This window comes from Pogoniulus pusillus, chromosome 27, assembly GCF_015220805.1.
Source record: "Pogoniulus pusillus isolate bPogPus1 chromosome 27, bPogPus1.pri, whole genome shotgun sequence".
In the NCBI taxonomy this organism is placed as follows: domain Eukaryota; kingdom Metazoa; phylum Chordata; class Aves; order Piciformes; family Lybiidae; genus Pogoniulus; species Pogoniulus pusillus.
The window spans coordinates 1,456,588-1,482,810 of NC_087290.1; the positions used below are offsets into that span (position 1 = coordinate 1,456,588).

At 51.4% G+C, this 26,223-nt stretch overlaps 1 protein-coding gene across 9 annotated transcripts in view; it reads left to right on the top strand.

Annotated features, from left to right (window-relative positions):
* Window positions 1–26,223, top strand: part of CUX1 (cut like homeobox 1) — a 426,690-nt gene that overhangs the window by 189,703 nt on the left and 210,764 nt on the right. For all 9 annotated transcript variants that reach the window (XM_064166481.1, XM_064166473.1, XM_064166478.1 and 6 more), the window contains exons 5-8: window positions 6,022–6,159; window positions 14,151–14,274; window positions 15,986–16,062; window positions 16,833–16,899. In XM_064166481.1, coding sequence (XP_064022551.1) covers window positions 6,022–6,159; window positions 14,151–14,274; window positions 15,986–16,062; window positions 16,833–16,899 — 406 coding nt within the window. The remainder of the gene's footprint in view (window positions 1–6,021; window positions 6,160–14,150; window positions 14,275–15,985; window positions 16,063–16,832; window positions 16,900–26,223) is intronic.

A 26,223-nucleotide genomic window follows, 5' to 3' on the forward strand; every position in this document is an offset into this window, starting at 1 on the left:
CCCGCAGCCCAGCCCTCCGGCGGGCTCCCTCTTAGGGAACAGGTTCACAGGGCGATGGGCAGGAAGCGGATCCCGTCCCGAGGCGGCGGATCCCTTCCCGAGGCAGTTTCTCGCCTCTCGCCACACAACCAGCCTCAGCCAAGGGGGTTTTAAACGCCGAGTGCCCAGAGCCAGCCTCTTCTCCTTGAGCCGAGGTGGGCTTTATCCCCCCCTCTGCTTAAATAACGAGGGTGGTCCCAGCATACTCTATATCGAGACAGCTTTTCATCAGTTGCTCATCAGCATGCTAATTGCTGTATGACTAATTATGCCCTGAATTCCAGTTGATTTTCTTAATGAGACAGCTGGGTTAATTATGTAATCGTATGATTACATTAGCCTAGAGTGCCCTGGCGAAAAGCAAGGCAGGCAGGAGCCGTGATGTCATGGCAGGAGCGGGGCGCACAAGGGGGTGCATTCATCGCTGCCTAATGACAGGGGAGGGCAGCGGTACCCACAGTGCTCTTTGTGTAAACACTTAGATTGAATTATTAAGATCTGTGTCTTTTTCCAGCTCGCAGAATGAGGGAGGAAGGGGCTGGGGTGTTGTTTTGCCTTTTTAAAGACACCAGAGTCGGGTTGGAAAGTCATCAGCGGTCCTGCTTCATCTCCCTGCTCCGGGGAGACCTCACCTGGAGTGCTGCACGCAGGTCTGGAGCCCTCCTTACGGGAGGAGCATGGACCTGGTGGGGCAGGGCCAGAGGAGGCCACCAAAATGATCAGGGGACTGGAGCGCCTCTGCCATGGGAGCAGGCTGAGGGAGCTGGGGGTGTTCAGCCTGGCGAAGAGAAGGCTCTGAGCTCACTCTCCTGGTGACCTTCCAGTACACGAAGGGGCTACAAGAAGTATGGAGAGAGCCTGTTTGCAAAGGCCTGCAGTGACAGGATGAGGGACGATAGCTGTGAACTGTAGCAGAGCAGATGGAGATTGGATGTTCGGAGCAACTTGATTCAGAACAAGACGTTGAGATACTGGAATGGCAAAGCTGGGGAGGGGCCTGGAGCACAGCCCTGTGAGGAGAGGCTGAGGGAGCTGGGGGGGTGCAGCCTGCAGCAGAGGAGGCTCAGGGCAGAGCTCATTGCTGCCTGCAGCTGCCTGCAGGGAGGCTGTAGCCAGGTGGGGTTGGGCTCTGCTGCCAGGCAGCCAGGGACAGAAGAAGGGGACCCAGCCTGGAGCTGTGCCAGGGCGGGTCTAGGCTGGATGTTGTTAGGAAGTTCCTGTCAGAGAGAGTGATTGGCATTGGAATGGGCTGCCCAGGGAGGTGGTGGAGTCTGTGTGGCTGGAGGTGTTGAAGCCAATCTTGGCTGGGGCACTGAGTGCCATGGTCTGGTTGGTTGGGCAGGGCTGGGTGCTAGGCTGGGCTGGCTGAGCTTGGAGCTCTCTTCCTATCTGCTTGATTCTATGAAGTTCTGCACTATGAGGGTGGTTGAGCAGTAGAACAGGTTGCTCAGGGAGGTGGTTGAGGCCCCATGCCTGGAGATATTGAGGGTGAGGCTTGACAGGGCTCTGAGCAACCTGATCTAGCTGAGGATGTCCCTACTCAGTGCAGGGGGGTTGGACTGGACGAGCTGTGGAGGTCTCTTCCAACGCAGACGATTGTGTGGCTCTGTGAGGCTGGGGTGGGTTGGAGCAGCACAGTGAGGCGCTGCCGCTGGCTTGTGCTGTTGTGGTGAGCTCCATCTTTGCATTTCTTTTGAGCTTGGCCATTAAATACGTAGTTTAAACGCAGAAGCAGCAGCAAAAACAAACCCAAAGCGCCCCTGTTTCTGGTCAGGAAAGATTTGTCATCCGGAGGGTCTGTGTTGCAAGGAGCCGGAGTGATGTGGAGGCAGCGGCGGCAGCATGGCACCAGCCTGTTAGGTGTGAAGTATGAGCGGCTACGAAGTGATGTTGCCGGGGGAACAGGCATTGGCTCACCTGAGCGGTCACTCAGCCGCGGCCATCCCGTGTGAGGAGGGGAGCTGCTCCGTGAGCCGCTGTCTCGGAGCCATGCGGGCTCAGCGGGGCAGGTGCGGAGGGAGGGCTGCTCCCGCTGCAGGCGGGGCAGTGGGGAGCTGAGAAGGGAGCAGGCTGCGGATGCTGCTCGTAAAACACAGCAGGGGTTGATGCTCTGGTGGGAGCCTCCTCAGGATCTGATCCAGATGTGCCGGGCTGCGGGCAGGCGCAGGCTTGGTGGTGGGCGTGGGGTGCAACAAGTGGATTAGGAAAGTGAAACAGAGTAGGGAGCAAAAGGGGGAAAAGAGACCCGGGTTAGGGAACAAATACACTAAAGGGAAGAAATATCCAATTTAGAGGAGAAATGTCCTAAATTTAAGGGAAAAAAATACCCATTTTATGGGGAAAATACACCCAGTTTGGGGAGAAAATATGCCTAATTTGGAGGAAAAAAATATACCAAATTTAGGGGAATATATACCAAATGTGGGGGGTGTGGAAATATACCACATTTAGAGGAAAAAAAAACCAACTTTATGGGAAAATGTACCCAATTTAGGGGGGAAAATGTACCCAATTTAGGGGGGAAAAGTACCCAATTCAGGGGGGAAAATGTACCCAATTTAGGGGGAAAATGTACCCAATTTAAGGGGGAAATGTACCAAATTTGGGGGAAAGTATAGCCAATTTAGAGGACAACTATACCAAGGTTAGAGGAAAAAATATACTGAATTTAGGGATACAATACCAAATTTAAGGGAAAAATAACCAATTTAGGGGGGGAAATATACCAAATGTAGGGGGGGGAAATACACCCAACCTGGGGAGAAAATATGCCTACTTTGGAGGAAAAAAAAAAACCAAACACCAAATTTAAGGGAAAATAGTCCAAATGTGGGGGGAAATATAACAAATTTAGCGGAAAAAAAATATACCAATGTTACAGGAAAATGTACCAAATTTAGGGGGAAAATGTACCCAAATTAGTGGAAAAATGTACCCAATTTAGGGGGAAAATGTACCCAAATTAGTGGAAAAATGTACCCAATTTAGGGGGGGAAATGTACCCAAATTAGTGGAAAAATGTACCCAATTTAGGGGGGGAAATGTACCCAAATTAGTGGAAAAATGTACCAAATTTAGGGGGGGAAATGTACCCAAATTAGTGGAAAAATGTACCAAATTTAGGGGGAAAATGTACCCAAATTAGGAGATAGATATACCAAATTTAGATTAAAAAATATACTCAATTTAGAGGAAAAAATATACTCAATTTAGGGAAAAAACCCACCCAATTTATGGGGGAAACCAGCCCCAATGAGGGGAAAAAGCAGTAGCCCATTCAGTGCCAATGTACTGGATCCATTAGTGCGTGCAGCAGCCTCGCAGCGAAGCACTGTCCCGTTCCGGATGATCAGGCTCCTGTTCCGAACGTTCTCCTGCCTAGCAGGGATGCCGAACTGTCGGCGAGGCAGAGAAGGTTCAAACCGAGGGAGTAATTTGCGATGGGTTTTGCAGGCTGAAGTGTGAAGTGAGATGGTTTTGCTGCCTGCTCCGCGGCTCTCTCGGCCAGCCTGTGCCGCTTGGTTTGCTGTTTCTCTTTCCGAGCCCTGCCTGCCTGTTGTTTGTGTAATGAATCGAAAGCTTTGGTCCATTGCTTGTTTAAAAATGCAGTGACCTCCTGTGAAGTGACATGAAGCATACTTTGCAAGGCTGCTTAATACAAAAAGCAGCTTTCTCATGCGTGCACGTGTTGGGAGCAGCAGAGGAGTTTCATTTGGGTTTAAAAGCGCTCAGGTGAGGAAGGAGGCAGCCTGACGCTGAGGTCTGTGCTCCTTTCAGCTGAGTGAAATGGTGAGGGTTTAGGGTTGGATCGGGTTCTTGTTGTGAGATTAAAGAGCACGTCGAGACTTGCCCCGAGAAACGAAGGGTTTGTCCCTCTGCCCAAAATTTGATTGCCTGCCCCATTCTGTCGCCTTGCTGCGATTGGTTTCCTTTAACGCCCTTTGTAAAGCTGGAGTCCGAGAGGGGCTTCGGCCGCGGGTTGGTTTTCACATGTCCTTAAGCTGCAGGCAGTGGCTTTAGGCCATGAGTCCTTCACACAGGCTGCAGCAAAGTTTGAAGTTTAAGGCTGGGAGACTGTTTTTACATTTTGTTTGTTCTGCCACTGTTTTGCTACTTGAACATTAACCTTTAATAGAGCTAAATTAAATATACATGTCCTGATGAATAATGATGAGGTTGCAAGCAGCTTGGGTTTGTCCATAAAGCTTCTCAGGGACTGCGAATTTGACTAAAGGTTTAGTCATTATTCACTCGGTAATGCCCAGGTTGGTTTTGTCTTTACATTCTTTACTGATTGAAATCTAAAAAGCCCTGCCTGTTGGGAGCAAAATACCTCTGGTGGGTGTCCTGGCTTTGTGCTGTGGGCATGCTAAAAGCAGGGGGGGGGGGAGGGAGAGAGAGGGGGAAAGTACACCCACAAGTTTGTCAGGTTCAGTTTCTTCCCTTGTGGTGCTTTAGCACTGCTGTGTAGCACTGTGACAGCTGAGGCTTGGGAGCCCTGCCTGCTAGGCTTGGTGGTTCGGGGGTGGGTGGATGGAGGCGATGCAGCCTTTCCTTGCGTGCAGCCGATGCGTGAGGGCAAGGCTGAGCTGTAGCCGTGTGACAAAGTGGTCACTGCAGGGAAAGGTCGGCAGACCTCCCTGGGAGAAGGGGAATGTTGTGACAGCCCAGACCCTAATTGGATCATCCATAAATATTGCAGGGCCTCTAACTCGTGCTACTGCTGTGACTTAGGCTTTATATTTAATTCCTTACCTGTACCCTCCTGTCTCTGCCACAATAACATTTTAAGCTTGATTTATTATAAATATTTGAGTGCAGATAATAATAAGGAAAAGTATCTGGCCTAAAAAGCATAAATGAAAAAGCTATGTAGTCATAAACTATGGATGTGCAGAGAGCAGATGACAAGCAACCTAGATTTTGTCTTATGAACAGGGTAATGCCATAAGCTGTTGAGGAACCAGAGTAACAAAATGCAGCAGCCTGCTACTTAGAGTGTCTCTGAGCTCAACATAACCCAGCTCTATTCTTCTGTAAACTCTGAAGCAAGGCTGGCATATTGAAAAAACACACAGGCTCATGCTTAATGTGTTAACAGAGCTACAATAGACTTATTATGTGTTTCCAGAGACTGAGGGTGGTCTGAAAAATTAATGACTGTGGTGGCTGAAAATTAAGTGAACTCCCTAATATATACTGTTGTTGATCCACGGAGTTTGGTGTTTAGCATTCCTCAACAGGAGACTAAATCTTTGCAGCCATTGCACAAGAGATGCTGGCGCCCAGGGCAGAAATAGATTCAATGATCTTTTATAAAAGTCCATCAGGCTTCAGCCTCCTCCTGCTCAGGCTGGGAAGAAGGCCCAGAGTGAATCATGTCTGTGCGCGTCAGGTGTGTGCTCAGGACCCGGCAGCAGAAGGGGACAAATGTATCCTAGAATCAGAGGATGCCTCAGGGGGAAGGGACCCCAGAGATCATCTGCTGCAAACTCTGTGCCCTAGGCAGGGACACCTCTCACCAGCCCAGGTTGCTCAAGGCCTCATCCAACCTGGCCTTGAACACCTCCAGGGGGGGAGCAGCCACAGCCTCCCTGGGAACCCGTGCCAGTGTCTCACCACCCTCACTGCAAACAACTTCTTCCTAACATCCAGTCTAAATCTCCCCTCTGCCAGTTCAAACCCATTCCTCCTCCTCCTGTCATTCCCAGACCTTGTCAGTAGTCCCTCCCCAGCCCTCCTCTAGCCCCCTTCAGATACTGGAAGGCCACTGCAAGGTCTCCTCGAAGCCTTCCCTTCTCCGGGCTGCAGAGCCTGTCAGCCTGTCCTCATAGCAGAGCTGCTGCACCCTCTCAGCATCTTGGTGGCCTCTGGACTCAGTCCAAAATGGGCATTGGTAGAGAAGGAAGGACCCTCGTGCTCTGGAGTGCTGTCACACAAGTGACTCTCATCTTACACTGCACTTTGCTGTTTGTTTTTCAGATCCAGTTCCAGCCTTGGATTTAGGACAGCAGCTCCAGCTGAAGGTTCAGCGTATGCACGACATTGAAACAGAGAACCAGAAGCTTAGGGAGACCCTCGAGGAGTACAACAAAGAATTCGCCGAGGTGAAAAATCAGGGTAGGTGCAGATGGATTCTTTTAGCAGCTCTTAATGCACACTGGAATTGAAAGGTGAGGATAAGATTCAGGTTTATCTCTTCCAGTAGCAGTGGAATTCAGCCAAGGAAGTGGAACAGTCTGTTGTAGCCACTTCTCTGTGTGGCTTGGGATAGACTCTTTGGAGTCAAGGGTTTGTTCTGATCAGGGTGAACAGAGTGGAGCTGCTCTTATGCTTGCTGGTGCAAGGGATACAGCACTGTCTCCCAGGGCATCCTGCTCCCTGCAGGGACATGGACTGGATGGGTGAACCACTTGCTGGCTAAGGAATTGGCTTGATGATTGCACTCAAGGAGTCAGTGGTTTGATGTCGAAGAGGAGAGCAGGGGGCAGTGGTGTTCCTCAGAGGTCAGGACTGGGACCAGTGCTGTTTAACATCTTTGCTGGCACATGCACAGTGGGATCCAGGCACCCTCAGCAAACCACGCCAAGCTGTGTGGTGTGGTTGGCACACTGGAGGGAAGGGATCCATCCAGAGGAAGTTGTTGTTAGAGAGAGTGATTGGCATTGGAATGGGCTGCCCAGGGAGGTGGTGGAGTCTGTGTGCCTGGAGGTGTTGAAGCCAAGCCTGGCTGGGGCATTTAGTGCCATGGTCTGGTTGGTTGTCCAGGGCTGGGTGCTAGGTTGGGCTGGATGAGCTTGGAGGTCTCTTCCAAACTGATTGATTGTGTGATTCTTCAGGGGGACCTGATCAGGCTTGGGAAGTTCAACAAAGCCAAGTGCAAGGTCCTGCACATGGGTTGGGGCAATCCCAGGACAAATATAGGCTGGACAGAGATACAGTGACTGGGCAGAGAGCAGCCCTGAGGAGAAGGACTTGGGGGTGCTTGGTTTTGAGAAGTTCAGCCTGAGCTGGCAGCCTGCCCTTGCAGCACAGAAAGCCAACCATGTCCTGGTGCCTCAAAAGAAGTGTGGGCAGCAGGCCAAGGCAGGGAATTCTGCCCTCTGCTCTGCTCTCATGAGACCCCATCTGGAGTCCACTTCTGGAGCCCCCAGCACAAAAAGAACAGCAAACTGTTGGAGTGGCTCCAAAGGAGGCTGCAGTGATGATCCAAGGGTAGAGAACTTCCCCTGTGGGCACAGGCTGAGGGAGCTGGGTCTGTGCAGCCTGGAGAGGAGCAGGCTCCAGAGAGACCTTAGAGCAACCTGAAGGCATGAGAGCTGGGGAGGGGCCTTGTACAAAGGCACAAAGTGACAGGACAAGGGGCAGTGGCTTCAAACTGAACGAAGCTGGATTTCAATGAGACATCAGGAGGAAAGTCTTCCTGAGGAGGGTGGAGAGGCACTGAACAGGCTGCCCAGAGAAGTTGTGGATTCTTCAAGTCTGGAGGTGTCCATGGCCAGGCTAGCTGGGGCCTTGAGCAACCTGGGCTAGGAGGAGGTGTCCCTGCCCATGGCAGAGGGGTTGGAACTGGCTGATCTTTGAAGTCCCTTCCAACCCAAATCGTTCTGATTCTATTTGGGTGTAGCCTTCAACACTGCCTGGAGATTACAGCTCTGCCTGATGTCACATGCAGACACTTTCTGAGAGGTGCTGCTGCTGCTGCCACCAGGCTGAGTGTGGGTGTGGGTGCTGCTAGGCCATCTCTGCTACACAAAAATCCACTGGTTTAGACACACCAATCTATATGAGTGCAACTTCTGTCGTGTCCTCTGCTTTTCCTCCTCTAAACCTGCAGTGTGTTACTGGAGTGCAGTCAGTGTAGGCCTTTATATTGGCTCTAGAGACCCTCCATAGAGCAATGTAAATACCAACTAATGCTGCTTAATTATTGAAGGAAATTTTAATGAGAGCAGAGTACATGGAAATAACAGGAAAATCTCTGCTGGCTGTAAGGCTGCTGAAGTTTCCTCCTGAGTCAGAAGGAGGCTTCCTGCAGCAGGAAGCAAAATTTGCTCAGTGTACACCTACTTGCCCGTGCACAGGGCTCTTCATTTCCATGTTTCATGTTGAGTTGTGGGGAGGGGGAAGAGAAATTGCTCAGGCTTTAGGGACTGGAGATAGTTGGGAGTTTTTAACATATTATCAGAGGATCACAGAATGGTAGGGGTTGGAAGGGACCTCTGGAGATCATCAAGTCTAACCCCCCTGCCAAAGCAGGGTCACCCAGGGCAGCTCACACAGGAACAAGTCCAGATGGGTCTTGAAGGTCTCCAGAGAAGACTCCACAACCTCTCTGGACAGCCTGCTCCTGGGCTCCAGCAACCTCACAGCAAAGAAGTTTCTTCTCATGCTGAGGTGGAACCTCCTGAGATCCAGCTTCTGCCCACTCCCCCTTGTCCTGCCACTGGGCACCACAGAAAAGAGCCTGGCCCCTTCTTCTTGACACCCACCCTGCAGGTATTTCTAACCATTCATAAGATTCTCTCTCAGTCTGCTCCAGACTAAGCAGCCTCAGGGCTCTCAGCCTTCCCTAGTCCCTTCATCATCCTCATAGCCTCCACTGGACTCTTTCTTGTCTGTGCCCTCAGAATCACAGAAACATTCAGGTTGGAAAAGCCCCTCAGGGTCACCAAGTCCAACTAATAATTCTGCTCTACAAGGTTCACCTTAAACCATAGCCCCAGGCACCACATCCACAAAACCTTTAAACACAGCCAGGGTTGGTGACTCCACCACCTCCCTGGGCAGCTCATTCCAGTGCCTGACCACTCCTGCTGGGAAAAAATATGTCCTAATGTCCAGTCTAAACCTACCCAGTGGCAGCTTGAGGCCATTCCCTCTTGTTCTGTTTACCTGTGAGCAGAGCCCAGCAGCAGCCTTTCCACAGCCTCCTTCCAGGTAGCTGCAGACAGCAGTGAGCTCTGCCCTCTGCCTCCTCTGTTTTGCACCACCCATCCCCAGCTCCCTCAGTTGCTCTTCATAGGATTTGTTCTCCAGGCCTTTCTCAGCTTCCTTGCCCTCTGCACTTGCTCCAGCACCTCCACATCTCTCGTACTGAGATGCTCAAAACTGAACACAGCACTCAAGCTGTGGCCTCAGCAGAGCAGGGTCAAAGGGGACAGTCTCCTCCCTGCTCCTGCTGGTCACAGCATTTCTGATTCCAGCCAAGATGCCCTTGGCTTTCCTTGCCACCTGGGCACACTGCTGGCTCCTACTGAGAACAGCTTACTCATGGAGCTGTTCCACCCAAATAGATAACATAGCTGTGACATCTCTGTTCCAGCAGCAGGAGCAGACACAGTTTGGTTTAGCACAGAGGGTCTGACCTCTGGAAAGGGTATCATAGGCTCATAGCATCACCTGGGTTGGAAGGGACCTCCAAAGCTCATCCAGTCAGCAGGGACATCTTCAGCTAGATCAAGTCTCCCACAGCCTTGTCGAGCCTCACCTTGAGTATCCCCAGGGATGGGGCCTCAACCACCTCCCTGGACAACCTTTTCCAGTGCTCAACCACCCTCATTGTAAAGAACTTTCTCCTAACACCCACTGTGAATCAGGGCAGTGCCTGAAGCTGTAGTGCTCTAAACCCGGCAGTGATTGGGGTTGGCTGTGCAGAACTCTCCTGAGGCTGCTCATCCTGGGCAGCCAAGCAGGACACAGGGCTTCCAATGAACAAGAGCTTGACTTGCAGAGTGTTTTGCTGCCACAGCTCCTCCAGGGGCAGTTTTTGTACCCCTGATGTTCACTAACCTCCTTCCCCTTTTTTGCCTCTTTTCACTGCGGTGCTGGAGCTCCATGCTCCTGTTCCAGGCAAGGATTAGTGAGATACCCAGGGAGAAGTCTGTTGTTAGCTGGGGTGCTTTGATCAGTTAATCTCTTTGTTTGGAGGGCTGTGGATGGGCTCTGCAGTGCCTGTAAGAGCTTCTGCCCAAACTGCTGGCAGTGGCTAACAAGCTTTAGCTGACCTGGCCAGGAAAGCAGGCACTTAGTTTTCCAGGTCATGTAGAGGATTAAACTGTGCTTGTCCAACACATCTCTTAGAGGCCTGAAGGGAAAAACAGAACTTAGTACAACTTTTCCCCATATTTTTGTGCTTCTTGCATCAGCTTTGGTAGTTTTCTATTTCTTTGGGGGTGGTTTTGTACCTTCTCCTTCTAAAATCTGCAATCTTAGTGAAGATTGACCTCACCAACGTGGATTTCCATGGGATGGTTTCGCTCTCTGCTTCTCCATTCCCCTCAACACTCCTGCAGCTCTCGCTGAAATACCTGCAGCAAAGGTGCCTCCAGTACAGAGAGGAGGCACTTGCCTGTGTGCAGGAGCATCCTCTGCTCATCCAGACAAAGAGCAGGATTTGCATGGCCACAGAGGAGCTCCCCTTGAGTAAAGGAACCCAAGGTGACACATCCTTTTCACAGCCTCTTCCTCAGCCATGAGCCTCATCTGATTTTTGCAGGGCTAGCAGAAGCCCTCCCCTTCATTCCCAAGCAGTTGCTTTGCTGGCAGGCATTTTACCACTCCCCCCCTGTGGTCAGAGTGGCCCAAGTGCCTTCTCTGTAATTCTCAGCCAGCAAACCTTGTCAGCAGCTCTCTGCTGTCCACAGTGACAGTTTGGTCAAGTCAAAGTCTAGACTTTGAAAGGATGAAAGGGGAATGACAGAGCTGTCAGCCTGACCTCAGTGCCAGGCAGGGTCATGGAACAGGTCATCTTGAGTGCCATCATAAAGCACCTACAGGCTGGCCAAGGAATCAGGCCCAGCCACCATGGGTTTAGGCAGGGCAGGTCCTACCTGACCAACCTGATCTCCTTTTATGATCAGGTTCCTGCCTGTGGGGCAGGCTGTGGATGTAGCAGCAAGGCCTCTGACACCGTCTGCCACAACAAGCTCCTGGCACAGCTGGCAGCTTGTGCTTGGACAGATTCACTCTGAAATGGGTCAAAAGCTGGCTGGAGGGCCAGGCCCAGGGAGTGGTGGTGAATGATGTCACACCCAGCTGGCAGCTGTCACTAGTGGTGTGCCCCAGGGATCAGTGCTGGGCACAGTCCTGCTCAATATCTTTACTGATGATCTGGAGCAGGGCATTGAGTCCAGCATCAGTGAGTTTGCAGATGACACCAAGATAGGAGCAGCTGTGGAGCTGTGGGAGGGTAGCAGAGCCCTGCAGAGGGACCTGGCCAGGCTGCATGGGTGGGCAGAGGCCAAGGGGATGAGATTGAACAAGGCCAAGAGCAGAGTTCTACACTTTGGCCACAACAACCCCAAGCAGCACTACAGGCTGGGGCCAGAGTGGCTGAGAGCAGCCAGGCAGAGAGGGAGCTGGGGGTGCTGGCAGAGAGTAGCTGAAGAGGAGGCAGCAGTGCCCAGGTGGGCAGCAGAGCCAATGGCATCCTGGGCTGGCTCAGGAGCAGTGTGGGCAGCAGGACAAGGGAGGTTCTTGTGCCCCTGTGCTCAGCACTGCTCAGGCCACCCCTGGAGTGCTGTGTCCAGTTCTGGGCTCCTCAATTCAAGAGAGATGTTGAGGTGCTGGAAGGTATCAAGAGAAGACAGCAAAGCTGGGGAGGGGCCTGGAGCAGAGCCCTGTGAGGAGAGGCTGAGGGAGCTGGGGGTGTGCAGCCTGCAAAAGAGGAGGCTCAGGGCCCTACAGGGAGGCTGTAGCCAAGTGGGGTTGAGCTCTGCTCCTGGGCAACCAGCAACAGAAGAAGGGGACACAGTCTGGAGCTGTGCCAGGGGAGGTTTAGGCTGGATGTTGTTAGGAAGTTGTTGTCAGAGAGAGTGATTGGCATTGGAAGGGGCTGCCCAGGGAGGTGGTGGAGTGGCTGTGGCTGGAGGTGTTGAAGCCAATCCTGGCTGGGGCACTTAGTGCCATGGTCTGGTTGGTTGGACAGGGCTGAACTGGATGATCTTGGTTGGCTAAGTTGGACTGGATGGATAGGTTGGACTGGATGATCTTGGAGGTCTCTTGCAGCCTGATTGATTCTCTGCTGGGTTGGTTTGTGTGCTGTTAGTGAGATTTCTCCCCTGTGCCCATAGATTACTTTTCATAGCAGTTTGTCTGCTCCAGTGCTCCTCTGGGAATGCTTCCACATCTAGAGGTGTTTTCCCTAAAGCAGTGGTGGCTGCTCAGCAGCTGATGGCTTTGAAGCAGCACGTGAGCACACTGCAGTCTGTTGCTAGCTGAGTCCTCTGGCAGCCCAGTGCTCTTCCAAATTCCATTGCTGTTACAAAGCACCCTCTGGTGAGTGTCCTGCTTCTCCTCCCCTGGGCCCTGTATGGATTCCATCCTTTCCTGTGGGTGGGATCAAAGGGCTCTCCCGTAAGAATGAGGTGGGGCACCTGACAAGATGCTGTCCATCAGAGACTGTGCATCTTCTTTCCTTCATTACCTGGCACAGTGGAAGCAAACCAGCTTCTGTATCTGAGAGAAGGGCTTCTGCAAATGCCCTGGAAGGCTGCAAGAGCGCTCAGAAAGTGACAGTAGCTAAAAACACAGTGCAGATGACAAGGCAGCTGGGACATGAAGGGCTTACAGATACACAGATTGCTTCGGGTCGGAAGGGACCCTCCAAGGTTATCTTGCCCAACCCCCCTGCAGTAAGCAGGGACACCTCTAACTAGAGCAGGCTGCCCAGGGCCACATCAAGACTGATCTTGAATGTCTCCAGTGGTGGGGCCTCAACTACATCCCTGGGCAACCTTCCCACTGTCTCACCAGTCTCACTGTGCAGAACTGCCTCCTGGTGTCCAGCCTAAACCTGCCCTGCTCCAGTTTCAAACCGGTGCCCCTGGTCCTGTCACCACAGGCCCTTCTGAACGGCCCCTGCCCAGCCTTCCCTTTCAGTTATTGCAGTGCAGCTCTAAGGTGCCCCCAGAACCTTCTCTTCTCCAGGCTAAGGAACCCAAACTCTCCCAGCCTATCTTCATGGCAGAGGTGCTCCAGCCCTGTGATCATCTTGATGGGCTCCTGGACCCTCTCCGGTAGGTCCATGTCCTTTCTGTGTGGAGCTCTCCATAGCTGCACACAGCCCTGCAGGTGAGGTCTCCCCAAAGTAAAGCAGAGAGGCAGGATCCCCTCTCTCCATCTCTGGCCACATTGCTTTGGATGCAGCTCAGGCTGGCATTGCCCTTCTGGGCTGCCACTGCCTGTTGCTGGCTCCTGTGCAGCTTCTCACCCAGCAGCACCCCCAGGTCCCTTCCCCAGGGCCACTCTCAATCTCATCAGCCCCCAGCCTGGGTTGGTATCCAAGATTGCCCAGGCCTATGTGCAGGATCTTGCACTTGGCCTTCTTGAACCTCATGAGATTCTCCTCAGGCCACCTCTCCAGCCTGTCCAGGTCCCTCTGGATGCCATCCCATCCTGCAGTCTTACCAGCTGCACCACTCAGCTTGGAATCATCTGCAGGCTTGCTGAGGGTGCCTCAGTCTCGCCGTCTGTGTTACCGATGAAGAGATTGAGCATCAGCAGTCCCAGTACAGACCCCTGAGGGACATCACTTGTCACCCAGACTCTGACCTGCTGTTACTCTAGCAGTTAAATCTTAGACCCTTCTTTGTCATCAGCTGTGGAGCTGGAGGTAGCTGTACCCCAGGTGTGTGTTCAGTTGGTGCTGGACTGCTTCAGTGCCTGAACCCCAGCGGAGCTGCCTCTGTGCGGGAGCAGAGCTGCATGAATGGAGTTGTCCTGCCTGTAGCTGCATTCTCACACCTCCAGCAGCACTGCATGAATCTGCACTAGCCAGCCAGCTAATTTGAGCCTAGTCAATAAGCTGATATTATATTTTGCAATTGATTTCTTTCCCCTTCTTGTTTTGTAGAAGTCATGTTAGAGGAAGCTTCTTTGCTCCACTTTCCAGCAGACTCCATTGATCCTTCGCAACCTAAACACTTAAAGTTCAATTTAACATTTAGGGAGTAAAAGGTCTCCAAAGGGACTCATATCCATTGATTTTGTGTCAGGGTTGAAGAGCTAAAGTTTAAAACACACTGAGCCTACAGGGTAAAGACAGCCTCGTGCCGTGGAGCCACGTGGAGCTGTGTAAACTCAACTCTTCCCCTCCGGTCTCTCTGCAGAGGTTACAATAAAAGCACTTAAAGAGAAGATCCGCGAGTATGAGCAGACCCTGAAGAACCAAGCGGAGAACATAGCCCTGGAGAAGGAGCAAAAGCTGCAGAATGATTTTGCAGAGAAGGAGAGGTGAGTGCCAGGGGGAGGGAGGTGTTCTGCTGTTTAATCTTCCCAGGCAGGCCTCCTTTGGTGCTCCAGGGCAGCGCAGAGGCTGGAGCCGTGCCGGCGATCTCTGTGTTTGCCGCAGAATCATTTGATACTCAGCTTTGCACAGAGAAACTCTTGGGAAGTGTGGAAGTAAAACAAGGACAGATTGTTTCTGGAGGGGGAAGTGGTGTGTTCAGGAGGCTGCAAACCTGCTTTTCTTCTTCACTGCCTGCACTGTCCTTTGTGACACTAATCTTTCTCCATTAGCCCACGGTGTAACCCAGTCCTGTACAACTCAGAGCTGTTTGAGATGAAACACTATTCCTGGGGCAGAGAGGCACCAGCCCTGCTCCTCTGGCAGTGCCTGTGAGGTGGGGGTGATCCTGAAGCATCCTGAAAAGATTGGCAAAATTAAGATCTGTTTTAATTGTTTATTACTGAAGCACCTTGGGTGTGTTTCTAGCCTTTTTCAGATGAGCAGGGAATGCTTGGATCTGGTAGGTTAGTGAGCAAACAAATCAGAGAGGACAAGACCTGAAGAGGGAGTTCCTTGAGGGTGCTTTGTCTGGCTTGGAGAATTTAATTCTCCCATGGAGCAATAGCACTCGAGGTAGAGCATGGTAACATCCTGTGCAAGCCCTTCAGTTTACCTAAGCTTTATAGCTGGTGGGTTGGAGCCCTGGGGCTGAGAGCCTGCAGAAGAGCAGCCCCAGAGGGCATCTGAACAATGCTCAGCAAGAGCTGAAGGAGCTGTGGGTGGCATGAGGCTGAGGCCAGATGCTTGTCAGTGATGCCCAGGGACAGGAGAAGGGACAGCAAGGGGCACAGAGTGGTGGAAGGCAGGAGGTTGTGTCTGAACAGGAGTAAGTTGTTTGTTGTGAGGGTGCTGGAGCAGGCTGCCCAGGGAGGTTATGGAGTGTCCTTGTGTGGAGAGCTTCCAACCTCCCCCCGGGCACTGTGCTGCTGGGCAAGCTGCTGTTGGTGCCCTGCTTGAGCAGGGGCTTGGATTGGATGATCTCCAGAGGATCCTTCCAACCTCCACCACCTTGGGGTACTCTGTGACACAAACAAGAAGACATTGCCTGTGGACATCAGAAATGTGAGGATGTTAAAGGTTTGCTCCCATTCCTTAAGAAATGCCTGTGTGAGCTTTGGTTTGAAATCTGTGCTTCTCCAAGGAGCAGCTAAGAACCTGCCTGGGTTTGGCATCCGCTGCGGTGCTGCCGAGCCAGCTGCCTCCTCTACTCACTGTATCAGTTATGGCAACAAATTTCTGCATGATGACAGTCGAGTGGAAATGTATCATTCTTCTTGTACTAACTTTGTACAACAGAGGGTGCTTGGTGACAATTTTCTTAATGTGTGTGACATTTCCAAAACAAATTATGCTCAAGAAAACCTTCCCCTGAAGTTGTCATTTATACAGCAGTCAGCTCTTGTCTAATGTTCACAGCTTATGTTCTGAGGTGGCTACGCTGCTAAAATTTTAATCAGTGGGACTGCAAACAGGAGTCAGGATTGCAGCCTGCCCTGATTTATGGCTTCCCTTGGAGCACCTTGGAGCCTGGGTGGTGTTGTCAGTTGTCTGATTAGAGCTGAGATGTTTAATCACTCTCTCTCCCAAATTTGCCAAACACAAGTGAGTTGTTGAACACGCCTGCGAGCTCTTCTCACCTCTCCCCTTCCCTCGCAGGAAACTGCAGGAGACACACATGTCCACAGCCTCCAAGCTGGAAGAAGCCGAGCACAAGGTTCAAGCTTTGCAAACAGGTTTGGCACTGCTCTTCTGACCTATACCAATGATCAGGCTGGAGGTGAGAGGGTAGAGAGCTCAGGACTGTCTGTGAACAAGCTCTTGCAAGAGCAGAGAGGTCCAGCAGAGCTTCAGTGTGCATTGTCAGGCAGAGCTTTTGGGCTTCGCACCATAATGAACCCCCTTTGTGTTGCAGCCAGGCTCTTGGTAGCTGTAGTGGGCAAGGCCAAGCATGAGGCACAGCTTAGGCCATGGAACTCTTCATCCATGTCGTGGTTTGCTCTGGTTTCACCCATGTCCAAGCCATGCCAAGTACACAGTGACAGTGCTCAGCACAAGCCCAGCTTCTCCCAGCACCTCTTGCCTGTTGCTGTGACTTGCTTGCTGTTAATTTTCATCCCTGCATGCTTGGGAGATTCCAGATCTGGACACATTTGGTTTTGTTTACTCTGAGAACACAAGAAATTTTATTCCCTGATTTACTGCACTAAATATTTCCAGTGAATAAGCAGTTTAGGCAACTTAATAGGAAATTAATAAGGTCTGGCTTTGTTAAGCAGAAACTGGGGGGGGGGGGTTGCAATGTCAAGGAAGTAGCATTAGAAATGACAAGCAACCAGAAGCTCTTTCTCTGTAGCTCATAACTGTTTGCCTAGGTAGAAAGATAAAGACTCCCTCCTCAGAAGGTGTGCAGCTTTATTTGTGGCTGAATAAAAGAGAAAGGAGCAGGCTTGTTGCTTTTTGCTGCTGTTGCAGTGCTGTAATGCTTCATATTTATGCCTTTTAGCCTTGGAAAAAACCAGAACAGAGCTGTTTGATCTGAAAACAAAATACGATGAAGAAACTACTGCAAAGTAAGATTTCACTGTTTTCTTTCTGTGTCTCCCTTCAGGCTATCTCTGCTTTTATTTTGGTTTGCATCTGTCTGTTGGAGACAGACGAGGTGGAAGTGATTCAGGAGTCCAGATTTGCTGGCAAACATGGACATAATTTGGTCTCCTATAGAGGGATTATTACTTTTCAGGTTTTCTTCCACTCAGCAAGGCACATTTCCTGGCACACAGGCTGCTGCAGGCCTGCTTTCACTCTCAGGTGCTCCTCTAGCTTATGTACCAGCTAGCTCTTAGACTTCATTTAGAACTAGAGCAATTCCAGACAGGAGATAGCTGCTGTCATCTTCCAATCCTCCTGAAAACAGAAGCTGGTTCAGCAAAGGCTTCACTGTGCAGCACCCTGCTTCTTCCCATGTTGGGGGGAGCAGTCAAATCCACTGTCAGATTCACCCCAAATTACAGAGAGGAGCATTTGGGGCAGATCTTTCTTGTTTCCAAGCAGAACATGAAGGTAGTCTCACAAATAGATAGCTTTGTCTCCTTAATGACTGCTGGTTTCAATTAGCCCCTGGTTTTATTAACAATCAGTGCAGGAAACAGCAAGAGAGAGGCAGAGTTCTGCTGTTTGTCTTTGAAGCCTTCATGTTTAAGGGAAGTTGGTAATGAGAAGGAATCTCACAATGAGCAGGACTAAACCCAAATAGCCCTTTTTGTGTCTGGAAATGGGGTGGGAAAGAAGCAGCCAGCTCAGATGGGTGTCCCTGCCCTGCTGGAAGGGCAGGGGTTGGAAGAGGCACATCCCTGTGCCCACTGCCTCTGTCCTGCAGAGCCCCAGCATCCAAGCAGGCAGGTGCTGGGCTGAAATTCATTGCTCCTGCCCTTGCCACCTCTTCTGGTCCGGGAGAAATAGTGAGGGAAGGCTGATGGCTGGCAGTGCCAGGCTGGCAGGGGCATGAGAAACTACAGCCCAGGCTGGGTGGGAGGAATGGCATGGTCTGGATTTGCTGGGGGGGAACTGCTTTCTGACAGTCTAGATAATACAGAGTTTGCAAAGCAGGAAAATTGCCCTCTGGTCTTAGTTTCTTAGTTTGTGGGATCCAGTTCCCCACTGAGGGTCCAGTTCCCACTGAGGATCCAACTCCCCACTGAGTGGATGTGGAACTTGGAGCTTACAGAATTCAATCTGCAGTAGTCAGGAATAAGCACCTGGGGTTGAGACACCTTCTGGATCATTCAGGATAATCCATTGGGGAGGTTTTGGGTTTGCTCCCAAACTCCAGTTTCCTTTGAGTCCCAGTAAGATGATGAGAAGTGTTTTGTTCCTCATTGATTTCATCCTTCTCTGAGACTCAGACACATCCTAATGATGTTTCTGATGGAGCCTTAAATTACTGCAGATTGCCTTGGTGAGCTTTTCTGCACAGCTCTGATGCTGGCAGCTCTCTGGCTGTTGTTTTGCCTTGCAGTCACTTGTGCAGCAGAAGTCAAAGGACCAGGGCTCAGTGGCTGTAGGCACTGACCCCAGTAACTCCTCACCCTTTTGAATGTTATTATTTGCAGAGCATTCACTTCAGTTTTCAATGCTGTTTCCCCTCAGTGCTGTAATTTATCTTGTAGTGGGCAGAAGATGCACTCTGAAATGTTTGTTTGCGTTTCTAATGTGTTTCATTCTTTCAGAGAGACTCAGGCAGAAATATTTTCCTATGATTCTTACCTAATAGAGAGGGAATTAAATAAAATTAGGAGCATCTGCAGGAGCAAGAAATTCATTGTGTTCTGTAGCAGAAGGATTATGAAGGCTGGGTCTAGAGTGTGGTGATCATGGAGCTGAATCCTGAGCAGCCATTAAGCTTGTGCTTTATCTCCCAAAGTAATGTACTGTGAAAACAAACTTGTAGGACCTCATAACAGCAGAAATAGTTTATCATTGCTTTGGATGTGGGAGGACGTGGACCTGATGGAGCAAGTACAGAGGAGGGCCGCGAACATGATCAGGGGGCTGGAACATCTCTGCTCTGAGGATAGGCTGAGGGAGCTGGGGGTGTTGGGCCTGGAGAAGAGAAGGCTCTGGGGACACCTTAGAGCTGCATTTCAATAGGTGAAAGGGAAGGCTGGGCAGGGGCTGTTCAGAAGGGCCTGTGGTGACAGGACAAGTGATACCCTAGAGCTGCCTTCCAGTACCTGAAGGGAACCTACAGGAAGGCTGCACAGGGACTATTCCCTAAGGCCCACAGGGACAGGATGAGGGACAATGATTTGACATGAGAGCAGAGCAGATGGAGATTGGATGTGAGGAACAATTCCGCACCAGGAGGCTGCTGGAAGTTGCTCAGGGAGGTGTTTGAGGCCTCACCACTGGAGATATTCAAGGTGAGGCTGGGCAAGGCTGTGAGCAACCTGTTCTAATGGAGGATATCCCTGCAAGGGAGGTTGGACTGGATGAGCTTTGGAGGTCCCTTCCAACCCAAGCCATTCCATGATATCCATGGCAGGAGTAGTTCTTGCCTAACAAGGTCATCTGTGGTGTTCAGAGCCCACATTTTGCAATATGGAAATGTAGAAGCAGATGAAAAGGGAACTGAATGTAGACAGTGGGATTGAGTCATCTCTTTTAATTGTAAAAGCTGGGAGAAATGTTGGGAGGGGGGAGGAGAGACCAACCAACAACCAATAAAAGAGGGTGAAAGACAGTTTGATTCTGCTCTCCAAAGCAAACCCCTCTTTTGATCTGAGGCTGAAAAGCTCCTTGTATTGCCAGTTTGAATTTTCTCTGTTTAAAAACATGTGATTTTTATCTGGGGCCAGAATTGTTAGTTTACAGACACTTATTTGATGCAGATGAATCGGAGTTGCCTGCAGGAAAGAAAAAAAAGGAAGATAATTGTCTCTTTTTTTTCAAGCTAACAGCACAGTAAGAGTCAGTCTGGGACTAAAGCTGTCTCACAACTGTTTGCAGCTCTGAAAAATCTTTCAAACAAAGTAAAAGCAGGAAGAGAAACGTGCAGGAAGAAGGTTTCAGTGTCAGCTTTCAGGAGTCTGGGTTTTGTCCCAGTGACTGCTTGTCGTGGTCTTCAGGTTGGGAGTCCTTGTGCCAGCTTCTTTGTTTGGCTGTGCACAGCCTCGTGGGTCAGAGTGCTGCACGCAAGAGGAGGCACTGCCTGGGCTGGATGCTGGCAAGGCACCTCCAGATGAGTTCATAGAATGGCTCAGGTTGGAAGGACCTCAGAGATCATCTGCTCCAACCCCCTGTCATAGGCAGGGTCACCTCTCAACTAGACTTGGGTTGCTCAAGGTCTTATCATACCTGGCCTCGAGCGCCACCAGGAAGGGGACATCCACAACCTCCCTGCACAGCCCCTGCCAGGGTCTCACCACTCTTGTGCTGAAGAACTTCTTCCTCAGCTCCAGTCTAACCCTGCTCTGCCTGAGCTTCAAACCATTCACCCTTGGCCTGTCTCTAGACACCCTCATCAAAAGTCTCTCTGCAGCCTTCCTGCAGGACCCCTTCAGGTACTGGCAGGCTACAGTAAGTCCCCCCAGGAGCTTTCTCTTCTCCAGGTTGCACACCCCCAGCTCCCTCAGCCTGTGCTCACAGCAGAGCTGCTCCAGCCTCTCATCATCTTTGTGGCTCTCCCCTTGAGTTGCTGAAATTAGAATCTTCAGTCAAATTAACTTCTGTCCTGCCAGCCTTACCCAAATGCCAATCCCTTTGCCAGCAAGCAGGCAGTGCCTGGGCAGAGGAGCTGCCCCTGCTCCTTCCCCAGACCCCATGCCGCAAGCAGCCACGGGCAGGGCACCGAAGGTGTTAACGCCAGGAGCGGTTTGTTGTGTGCAGTCACTGCTGCCTGTCAGCTGGGACATGAGGAGCTGCATTTGACAAGATGGCAGCAGCAAAGTTTTCCATGTGTAGGCTTGAAGTAAAATGTAATTAGCCTTTCTGTGCAGAACAAGGATCCATTGATGACTACAGCTGGTCTTTGTTTTCTTCTGCCGTGGAGTGTGGGAGGTAAAAGTGTTCTTCTTCATGTTTATTAATACAAGATTCCTCAGACAAATGGCAAGCACAGTTTAATATTTGTTGGAACACAGAGGGGCTTGCCAAAACAGTTGTTGTGTAAGAGGATTTCAAGGTTTTCAGATTATAATCATCTCTGGGTTAAATAAATGAATGATTACTCTTGCCTGTCTCAATTAAAGAGGCACATCCTTCCCAAGGCCTGATGCTGCCTGTGCCTGCTGGCCCCCACCTCTCCCTGGGCAGGCCTGGCTGTCACCAGCACTGGTGAGGTTGAGCTGCAGATTCTGTCAGAGCTGGGTCCAGCAGGCAAACCCAGCCTGGAGTTTAGGGGAAATTAAAGCATCTTGAGGGCAAGATGCAAACAGACTGTTTAACCCCCCCTCCCCTGCAGAAAAAGAGACATTCTTGTGTGCCTTTCCTCAGCTATCTGGGGACAAACTGTTCTCCTTGCTGACGTTGCTCTTCCACTTGGGGCTTGCTGCAGAGGCTGGGAGCAGCCTTTGGAATTCCCAGCTGAGCAGTTAACGCTCCCAGCCCCAGCGCTTGAGTTCCAGCCCGAGATCAATTCCAGAGCCACCTCTTTGCTCCCACCCCTCCTCTCCCCGAGCCTAAATGAATCCTAATTGGAAAAGGCTCTCTGGTTGTAGCACATACAGTAGGCTTGTTACATTACTGTTAACATGTGGGCTGAGGCTCCCTGCCTTTGATGAGAGAAAATATCGAATTTCACTGAAGTGCCTCATTTTTACCAGCAAATGTTAAGGAGTCTTGGGAGGATTTGAGGTACTGCCCCCCCTGTGCTGCAGGAAAAAGCCTTCATAAACAACAGAAAGCAGAAAGTGTTTAGGTTGAGGTTGTCAGTCAGAGCAGCTCTGCTGCCAGCGTTCTTACCTCTGTGATTTTCCATGAGGTGAAGAGGTTTTGTTGGTCTGTGGAGGAGGTTTTCATATCTGCTGCAGTCGTCATGGAATCAGCATGCTTGAGACTGGAAGGGACATTTCTCTCTTCTCTCTCAATCTCCCTCTTTCAGTACAAACCATCCTGGCACAGCAGGCTCTGCTCCAGACTGTCCCCAGCTCTCTGCTCTCCCCTCCCAGCCCTGCAAGGCCACCAGAAGGTCTCCTGCAGCCTTCTCCTCTGCAGGCTGAACACCCCCAGCTCTGCCAGCCTGGCTCACAGCAGAGCCCTTCCAGCCCTGCCAGCACTGCTGTGGCCTCCTCCTGCCTGCTGCAGCAGGTCCCTGTCTGTGCTGTGCTGAGCACTCCAGAGCTGCCCCAGCACTGCAGGAGGGTCTGAGCAGAGCACAGCAGAGGGGCAGAATCCCCTCCCTGCCCCTGCTGCCCACACTGCTGGGGCTCAGCCCAGGGCAGGCTGGGGCTGGGCTGGCAGGACTCAGTGCTCACCTTTGCAGCCTCCAGCACCCTCAAGTGCACCCCTACTCTTCAGGCCTTCATCCCCAGTCTGGATAGCTACTGGGTGTTGCCTTGACCTGTGTGCAGGACTTTGCCCTTGGCCTTTCTGAACTACAGGAGGTTCTTGACCTTATCCTGGCCCCTCTGGACCACATCCTGTACCTCTGCTGTGTCATCCTAAACCGACTACTGTCAATAACTGCATCCAGTTCTGGTGCCCCCAGCACAGCAAGGACATGGAGCTGTTGGAGAGGGTCCAGAGGAGGCCATGAAGATGGTCAAAGGGCTGAAGAACCTCTGCTGTAGGGATGGGCTGGGAGAGTTGGGGCTGTTCAGCCTGGAGAGGAGAATGCTCCAGGGAAACCTTATTGCAGCTTTCCAGTACATGAAGAGGCTCCAGGAGAAGTGGGGAGGGACTTTGGACAAGAGCTGGGAGTGCCAGGATGAGGGACAATGGCTTTGAGCTGGGAGAGGGGAGAGTGAGAGTGGAGATGAGGAAGAAATTGTTGAGAGTGAGGGTGGAGAGACCCTGGCACAGGTTGCCCTTGGAGGTTGTGGATGTCCCCTGCCTGGAGGTGTTCAAGGCTAGACTGGATGAGACCTTGATGGACCTGTGCTGGTGGGAGGTGTCCCTGCCCCTGGCAGGGGGTTGGCTCTGGCTGAGCTTTAAGGTCCCTTCCAAGCCAAACCCTTCTGTGACTCTGAGAGTGCCTGGCAGCAGTGCAGAGCTGGGCTTGAAGGCAGTGTGGAGAGTTCCCAAAGACACATTCCTGCCTGCACTCAGCTGCTGGAAGTGGTGTTCAGGTGTTCCTGTGAAATCTTGGTTCCAGTGGGGCAAACCTCAGTTTGCTTGGGCTCCAGAGGAGTAACCCTCAATAAACAGTGAGAATTGAGTTTGGATCAGGAATTAGTGCAGTTCTTTACCAGATGTTTCTGGCTGGAGTGCTAACTGCTACCAGTCTGACACCTCTTAAGTGTTTGTAGTCTTCTGTTTTGGGGGTGCTCAGGGTCGAGCTGCATAAGAGAGTCTTGCTCCCTCCAGCATCACATCATTACCGTGAGAGATGGAGTGCACTGCTGCTCCCTCCCACCAGGCACGAAGCACTGCACTTGGGATGGCTCTGTTGGACATAACATGAAATAGCTTTTGTTTGCTCTGCCTTTGAGGTCTTCAAGTTTCTTATTTCCTGTCCTTTTGATGAGTCATTAACTTCCAATACTGCTCTGGAATTCCTGCTGTATTTAAAGTGATTTCCCTACAAAAGAGGAGGTGGAGAACTTCCCAGGCCATGGCTTTGACAGTCTTTTCTCTTCTTAAATTTCCTAGGCATCAGTGAAAGCCCAGGAGCAGAGGGTGTTGAGAAAGCAGGGAAGAACTGATTTTATTTAAGGCTAAAAAAGAGATTTCAAAATGACTGCCTCTGATTTTAGAGGAAGCAGGATTTATTTTTCCACTGCACCATTTATTTGTTTAAAGTTCTCACTGTCTGCCCTATGCAAAACTCAGCAGGCTGAGAGTCACAACAGGAATATTTTACTTCAAAACCCAGAAATGAAAGGGAAATGCAAATGCTTTGGAGATCTGCTTGTTTTAATCCAAGGCTCTGGAGTCAGGTGTTGCCTGAAAGCCCAGGTGCAAAGCAGCCTGTTCTGGGCAGATTTCTGGTTCAATCTACAGCCAAAGCAGAGAAGCTGGAAGGAGAGGGGTTGTGGGGAGTGGATTACAGAGTCACCAGGAAACACTTGGCTTTGTGGAGTCAGGGGAGCATGGAATGGTTTGGGTGAGAAGGGACCTCTAAAGCTCATCTCATCCTCCAGCAGATCCTCCACTAGAGCAGGTTGCTCACAGCCTTGCCCAGCCTCACCTTGAATATCTCCAGGGATGAGGCCTCAACCACCTCTCTGCAGTGTTCCAGCAGCCTCCTGCTGCAGAACTTGTTCCTCACATCCAATCTCAATCTGCTCTGCTCTCATTTCCCATTGCCCCTGCTGCTGTCCCTGCAGGCCTTTGGGAGCAGTCCCTCTGCAGCCTGCTTTTAGCCCCTACAGGTACAGGAAGGCAGCTCTAAGGTGTCCCTGGAGCCTTCTCTTCTCCAGGCTGAACACCCTCAGCTCCCTGAGCTGTCCTGAGTGCTTGCTTTGCAAGGTGGTCACCCTTTCCTTTTGGATTGGGAAACTGAGGCATGAGGAGTAATTAGAGAGTCATAGAATGGCTTAGGATGAAAGGGACCCCAGAGCTCATCTGCTCCACCCTCCCTGCCATGGACAGGGACATCTCTCAACTCGACTCGACTGCTCCAGACCTCGTCCAGCCTGGCCTTGAACACCTACAGGGAGAGGTCATCTACATTGTCACTGGGCAGCCTGTTCCAGAGTCTCACCACCCTTCTTCCTCAGCTCCAGGCTAACTGCTCTCCCTCAGCTCCAAACCATCCTCCCCCATCCTATTGCTGGGCACCCTTATGGGAAGTGCCTCTGCAGCCTTCCTGCAGGGTGGGGTAAATGTAATGCTCAAAGGCATCAGTTCTTGGCTGGCATCTGGAGATGTGCAGAGCTGAGAGTCATCGAGCACAAGCTGGCAGAAGGCTCTGCTCTTCTTCTGGTTTGATTTCTGAGGTGCATGTCTGAGCATTCTGGAGAAATGCAGCATTTTAGTACTCTCAGTGCTCCAAGGGACCAGACCTTTGAGCAGGGCCTGCTGTGCAAGGCCAAGGGGTGATAGTTTGAACTCACTAAGATGGAGATTGAGAGTGGAGAGAAGGGAGAAATGTTTGACCCTGGGGGTGGGCAGAGCCTGGCCCAGGCTGCCCAGAGAGGTGGGAGCTGCCCCATGGCTGGCAGCAGTGCAGGTCAGGTTGGCTGTGGCTGTGAGCCACCTGCTCCAGTTGGGGCTGTCCCAGCTTCAAAGGTCCTTTCCTACCCAAATCATCTGGAACTCTGGGATCTGGCATTCACAGGAGTTGGTGCTGTGCTTGGGCCCTGTGCTAGCTTAGTGCTGTGTGCAGTTAGTTAATGGAACTTTGTGACAGCACAGCAGTGCCCCAGGTCCTTCTGTTTGTTTGTTTTTTAACCTCAAGTGGGACAGTTCAGTTCCTTTTCTCAGATAGCTAAAAGCTGCTGTTATTTAACAGCCCAAAGAGGGGAAAAATAGCCAGAGGGTACTGCAGCATGTTCCAGTCATCACCCTGTTATCTGTAACCTTGGCTTGACACAAGATCCTGAGATGGAAATCTTTAAATAAACACGGAGTGCTGCATCAGAGGGTCCTGCTGGCCCTTGCCAGCCATGCTGCTGGTCCTTCTGGGCATGGCTTCAGCTACAGAGCCTTCCTGGGCATGAAACTGCCCAGAAGAGCCTGCAGTGTCCATGGGTCTGTGTGAAGTCACAGCAGGTAGAGCATCCTGTCTTGTCTGGTCTCGCTTGCTCTTCAGAGAGTCACAGAATGGCAGGGGTTGGAAGGGACCTCCTGAGGTCATCTAGTCCAGGTGCCTGGTGTTTGGCTCTTGCTGGAGCCAAACATCTTCAGGCTGTCAAAGCTGCCTTAGTGTGCTGAGCAGAGGGACCACCAGCATGCTCCTGCTGGAGCTGGCTCTGCTTCCCAGCTTCTGATGCAGGAACCCTATCCCAGCTGGGCCCCAGACACTGCAACTGAAGGGCAGCCCAGGCTTTGAACCACAGTAGCTCACTGTAACAGCTGAGTTCTGTAAGCTGCCTGGGAGGGCGCTGTGAGGAGGAGGAGGAGCAGGAGCTGGTTACGGGGAAGGAGCACCCTGCTCACAGAGGCTCAGCTGCCCCCGGGCATGGGGAAGGTCCTTGTCCCTCCAGCTCCAGGTCAGCTGAGCTGGGTTTTCATGCAGCCCTTTGGTGTTTGCCTGCAAGTTAGAATAGTCTCATCTTTTGGAGTGCCAAGTGGCA